The following is a 6,471-nucleotide window of genomic DNA, read 5'->3' as shown; positions in this document are numbered from 1 at the left end:
CATTATTAGTGAGTTTTGATGACTTGTGGTGTAATCTTACTGGACTGTTTTATTATTATTTATCCTGACTCATTTTTTCCCATTAATTTGCTTTACTTAAAGGAATAATAGATCAGATTGTTTAAAGTGGGGTTCTGTGGAAAGGTTACGAACAAAAATATCTTACCTGCTACAGATGACTCAGTTTGAAGTAAAAGAAAATAAATTGGACCAGATTGACAAATAGTCTGAGCAAAACCAAAGTGGATTTCTGCCATTTAAGGGATATTCTGGTTATTTTTGAAGTTACTTTATGTTCTAATAGTTTTTAGTGTCATAGCTGCGTCATGGAGTTTGACAACAATAAGGCGGAAGTCTTCGTCCAGGCTAAGTAGTATACTTGAAGTTCATTTTAATAAGTATGCTTGAGTATAAGTTTAAGTATACCAAGTATACGCACTGTGTACTTGTAGTGTACTAGAAAATAAACTGGTTTAGTACTACTTTGGACCAAATTGGGACTTTTTTGTTTATAAAAAGTATACTTTAAGTACACTGTTATAAAAAATATAATTATGCTGAATATACTTATGGTTCACATTTTAGCTTGTGGAATGATATTTAAAATATACCACAAGTATACTTTTTCTATACTGCCATTGCACTAGTTATATACTTCTAGTTCTCATTTCAGTTTAAGTATACTTTAGTAAATTCATAAAAGTGTACTTAAACATAAAATACTATTTATGCCATTTGTTTTTAGAATATACCTGTAAGTTCCCTTACTTGTAAAACACTAACGTCCTGAAAAATACTTCCTGAAGTATTAAACATAACTCATACTGTGTGTACACTATACTGTAATGTGTTCATAAACTCACAAGAAAGAATCTTGAGGAAAAACAGTGATATATTTATATAACATTTTAAAAATTACAAGTTTAAGCTTTAATAGTAATGTACTTGGTCTTAAACAGCTCTTTATACTTTTCAGTATAAGGCAAAATATACTTTAATTTTTATAAACTATATTTGAAAAACTTTAAAAATAGTAAAGTGAACTTCAAGTRCACTGCCTCATTTTTAGTGTAAAACTCGTAGCACACTTGAACTACTTTTTGCCAAGGGTAGGTTAACTGCTAATCAAACAAGTTCCAATTACCAGATTATCTCCACTTTTGTCCTGTCCTCACTCAGTCTACCCACTTCCAAAGATCTGAACCAGTATGTGTAGCTTGACTTTAAAAAGAAATGAGGTCAGGAATATTACATCCCTTCTTTAATCATGCTGCTGAACATCAGACGTGAGCTGATGGTTTCCTGTTTCTTGTTGTGAGTCATCTGATCACCTCAGGCCTTCGTCAAATTCCCACACTACATACTGCTTCTCGCTTTGTAGAAAATCTCAGTTTCACTCTCAGATTTATTGTTTTTCATGTGTTTGCTCTCTGGGAATGTCGAGCCATAAAAAAAATCTTGACACAGTTTTTCGACTTCCATTTATCTGGCTGAAGGAAGCTGCAGCTATGAATATTGCATAAATGTGCATCATCCTGTAAAAGCTCTTGTTGTTTTGGCTKGAGCTGAGTGGAGAGACATGAAACTTAGAGCTCGACTAAAATACATTCTTTTTGCCTCGAAGCTCAGCGATTGTGATGATTTTTGTTTATAGTTGATTTATAGTGAATTCAAACTAGTTCAGCAAAGCAGATCAAAATTTCAGCTCATTCAGGCCTTCATACACTGTAAAAAATGAAATGTTGGATTTACTTAACCATGTTATGTGACCTGGTTCCATTTAACTGAGTTGAGTAAATTCAAAGCAACATACAAGTTTTTTAACCAAAGAACATGAGTATGTTGCTATGAGTACATAACATGGTTAAGTAAATCCAACATTTCATTTTTAGAGTGTATATGACTTGTAGGCTTTACTAGTTATATATATTTATATGTATATGTATATATAATTCTGTTTGTGTTTATATTTTTGCATTTTTTTCCTTTTTTATACATCTTTGTCCCATCGTGTCCTTATGTGTCCGTTTATTCGAGATATTTGCTTATTTGTACTTTTTGCATCACTTTTGTCTCATTATGTTTCATCTTTATCTTTTCAGGCTCCTTGTGTCCTTAATGTTTATTTCATGTGTGTTCATTTGGTCTTTTTGCATTCTCTTCTTGTGCCTCTTTTTTAATTTTCTCATTGTATAAGTTTGTTTTTTTGGTTCTTGTATTTGTTTCGACATCATTCTGCACCTGCAKCAGTCAAACAAGAAAACTGCAGCTTTTCAGAAATGCTGATTTTATATTGAGTAGTTGGTTTTTTTTTACATTTGAATTCAGACTAAATGTTTGCAAGTTGCTGATGACCAAAGTGATCATGTGGACAAACACACAGGAATCTCTGTGCATTTTTGCACGGTTGTTGCAACCAGGGGCTTTTCTACAGGGACCGACTGCATTCACAAGCAGCACACACACACACAGACACACAGACACACACACACAGACACACAGAGATACGTACGCACGCACGCTCTCTCTCTCTCTCTCACACACACACCCCTCAGCACCGGTGATGCATCCCCGCGGCAAGGGCACGGCCAAGTCCTCCTCAGAACCGCCTCCACGTTAGAATGGTGCAGAAATCTCTGAACGGCGGGGTTTACCCAACTCAAGCCGGGGAGAAGAAGCCCAAAGTCGGGTTCGTCGGCTTGGACCCGGGCGCTCCCGAATCCACCAGGGACGGGGCGCTGCTCATCGCCGGCTCGGAGRGCTCCAAGCGCGGCAGCATCCTCAGCAGACCCAGGTCCAGCATCTCCTGCGGGAGACCCAGACCGTCGAAGAAAAGCGCCAGCTACCGGAAACTCCAGAATTTCCTCTACAACGCGCTGGAGAGACCGCGGGGCTGGGCGTTCATCTACCACGCTTATGTGTGAGTAACTCCCGGCTCCTGGCTCCAGCTTTACGGCCTTTGATTTCCTCCAGCTGCTGTGTCATGCTTTACAGGGACCCGCTGAGGAGACCGTGTGAGTCTGGGTCTGCGCGCGCGYGTGTGTGTAAAACTCTGCTGTCATTTTCCCTTTAGCACAAAGACGTGCCTTTTAAAGTGGATTTCATGTTGTTCTTGGCACGTGCTGCTCGCTGGTGGTTTCAGCACCAGGATGTGTGGACAGCTCCGCCTCACTACTTCCACTAATTAGTCCAACAGTCCGGCTCTCCGCACACTGATGACTGCACATTTCTGCAGCTAAAACCTGCATGTGCAACCACAGACCTGATCCAGAACCACAGAGCAGCCCGTAGAGGATTCTGGGTCCTGGAAAGTCCCGACCCAACAAACAGCAGAAACTGGAGAAAAAAAGATATTCAGTAAAAAATACTGAAGTGCTGAAATTAACTGAACTGTTAAATCAGCAGAACAGCAGCTAAAAGCTAAAATTATATAACTTATATACATTAAAGCTAAACTGAGAAAGAATCCCTCTTTTGTAGCTACATGTAGTGCAGGGATGTCCAAAGTGTGGCCCGGGGGCCATTTGTGGCCCCTGACTTCAGTTCAAGAATACTAATTTGTTTGAAAATTAGTCCTCCCGGCACAGGCGTTTGATGTAAATGGAGACTTTTTATTTATTAATAGGGCAAATTTATCACAAAGTAAAATCTTATAATAAAAATACTGGCAAAAAAAACAATTTTTTTGTCTTTAAATAACCAGACTCTTGGCTTTTTCCACATCTATTTAGTGACTTCTACTCAGAAGCTGATTTTGCTGCACTCCAATCTGCTTTTAATTCTTTTATTAAATTTATCTGAACACAGCAAGCATTTTCAACAAAACAGTGACCTAAATCCTGATTTTTATTGATCAGAATTGACTAAATTAGGTTATTTCCCCCCCAAATGAAACCTAGAAAATTGCAAAATTTCTTTAAATAAGGGAAACCTGTGAAACAATTTTAAAGTTCTGGATCTAGATTAGTTCACACACCCATTTCAAGCAATAAATCTGACTACTTTATTTGTTTAATTAAAGTATTCAGTGTTTAGTTAATTGTTGAGCAGGTGAAGGAAAAATATTTTTGACCCTCAAGTCCTTCTGACTTTATGATTTTGGCCCATGAGACAAAATGTTTGGACACCCCTGATAGTGAAACTGTAGCTAAAAAAGCTAAACTAGAAAAGGCAGTGAAAAGCTAAATGTAGGGCAACAGTTGCTAAAACAGACATGTAGCAACAAGCTAAAATAGATAAACTGTAAATATTTGCTTAGATAGTAGCTAAAAGCTACATGCAGGGGAACAGTTGCAAAAAGACGAGGCAAAAATTATATCTAAACAATATTAAAAAYAAAGTAGGGCTACATGTAGCAAAACTGTAACTAAATGTTAAAATGCTACGGTATCAGTAGATGCTTAGAAAAACAGTAGCTAAAAGCTAAATGGATCAGGACAGTTGCTAAAAGATGCATGTRTCAAATGTGTAGCTAAAAGCTAAATCAACTGTAACTTAAAGCTAAAATAAACATTTGTTAGAAGAGACATGGCAGATTAATTGAAAATGTAGTTACAAGTTAAAAAAAGCTAAACTATAAATAATTGTTTAGGAAAAACAGTAGCTAAAAGCTGGGAATTTGATTGTGCAGAAAGATACACGTAGCAAATCTGTTGAAAATAGCTAAAATAACTAATTGTTTAGAGAAACTGTACCTAAAAGCTAAATGCAGGGGGGTTATTGCAAAGGCAAATGGTAAATCTGTATCAAAGCTAGAATTATACAAAATATAAAATTAAAGGTAAAGTAGCTAAAGGCTACATGTAGCAAAAGTGTAGCTAATGTTATTGCTTAGAAAAAAACAGTAGCTAACAGCTAACTGTATCAGGACAGTTGCCAAAAGATACATGTAGCAAATTTGTAGCTTAAAGCTAAACATAACTTAAAACTAAAATAAAACAGTTTCAAGAAGAGACATGGCAGATTAATGGAAACTATAGCTACAAGCTAAAAAAAAAAGGCCAAACTAAAAATTATTGCTTAGAAAAACAGTAGCTAAAAGCTGAATGTGCTAAAAAATATATATGTAGCAAATTTGTAGTTAAAAGCTAAAAATATATAAATGGTAACTTAAAATAAGAAAAAACACAGGCGGTGACTGTTGCTAAAAAAAGATGTGTAGCTAAACTTCAGCTAAAAATTGAAAATGGCTAATTGTAAACAATTACTACATGAGGGGCAAAAAAGTGAATATATCACCCGCCAACTTTAATACTCAGAGTTAAACTCAGACCTTAAATTTAACTTATTAAACAATCGCTCAAAATACATGTTGTGAATGACTCTCAGCTACTGCCACATCACATTTTAGCTCACTGAAAACTGAATACGTTCAAACTGTAGACCATTTTGCAGAATGCTCAGTCCACAGATTTAAGGGTCGTTCTCTGTTTGAAAATGAATTAGTTCCAAAGTGCCCTTCAGTGACGCCTGACTCCTTCCACTTCAGTGCTGCTGCATGTTTGTTAGTGAGGAGGAGGAGGAGGAGGAGGAGGAAGAGGAGGAGGAGGAGCGGCCGCAGCATTAAGGAGTTCACTGTGAGCAGCACACTGACTCCCCTGGGATCATCCTCTGAAGTCAGCCTGTGTTTTAAAACACTCTTATTCTGAAGTAATAACTGAACTCTACAGCAGCAAACACAAGCTAATTTCCTCTTTTTTTTGACTCTTCGACAGATTAGCCAGTGGATTTCTGATTTAGGCTTGGTTCTGTCTCTTGTCTGGCATCAAAATTTAAAACTTAAGCTTTTTAAATGGGACACGGACAGCTAAACCTGCCATTTCTGCACAGAAAACAGATGATAAAAAAAAGAAAGCAGACTCCAACTCCAACTGCTCATCAATCAGTGGAACAAAGTTCTGTTAAGTGATCCTGGGAGGCAGATTGAGTTCATGATCCAGTTATACATTATTTTGCTGAGCTGGACTGTTTAAACAAAAAAAAGAGAAAAGTGTTGGGTAAGAAATGAGGCGAGGACAACGTAGCAGACAGATGCTGGCTGACAGGCTGCAGAGATGTGACTKAGTGCCTCGTTTCAGTGGAAGAACAACCTGCTGAGTCCTGCCGAGTTGGGGAGGAAATTTGTCCCACTCTTCTAAATTTTAAGAAAAATTAAAAAAAAAACACGTTTTAGATAACGATCGTCTTGTGTTGAGAAGGAATTAATGATTGCGGTTTAAAGACTCCTGTAGTTTTTCAGATAACTGTGCGTAATTCTGAAATGCAGGTACACATTCAATGTAAACAAAGCACTGCTATCTGTATATTTCACTTAGCAAGTGTAAACTTGCAAACAGTGCAACATAAAAATGAAATGTTTCCATTTCAAACACCTCGTCCATCGAGCTATTTGGTCGTTGTGGTGGATCTAATACTTTTATGTTTAAGCAAGTAATTCATGACATCCTTTAATGACCTAGGTTTTCATGACAT

At 37.1% G+C, this 6,471-nt stretch overlaps 1 protein-coding gene across 5 annotated transcripts in view; it reads left to right on the top strand.

Moving 5' to 3' along the window:
• Positions 1 to 2,494: 2,494 nt before the first annotated feature.
• Positions 2,495 to 6,471, top strand: part of LOC106522390 (potassium voltage-gated channel subfamily KQT member 2) — a 35,112-nt gene continuing 31,135 nt past the window's right edge. For 2 of the 5 annotated variants that reach the window (XM_014015378.1, XM_014015377.1), the window contains exon 1: positions 2,495 to 2,920. In XM_014015378.1, the coding sequence (XP_013870832.1) occupies positions 2,622 to 2,920 (299 nt within the window). In that variant the 5' untranslated portion in view covers positions 2,495 to 2,621. The remainder of the gene's footprint in view (positions 2,921 to 6,471) is intronic. The other 3 variants (XM_014015374.1, XM_014015375.1, XM_014015376.1) reach the window with 3 other exon arrangements.

This window comes from Austrofundulus limnaeus, unplaced genomic scaffold (genome assembly GCF_001266775.1).
Source record: "Austrofundulus limnaeus strain Quisiro unplaced genomic scaffold, Austrofundulus_limnaeus-1.0 Scaffold128, whole genome shotgun sequence".
Lineage (NCBI taxonomy): Eukaryota > Metazoa > Chordata > Actinopteri > Cyprinodontiformes > Rivulidae > Austrofundulus > Austrofundulus limnaeus.
The sequence above is the reverse complement of the archived record's forward strand: the minus strand, read 5'-3'. Positions and strand labels throughout refer to the sequence as shown.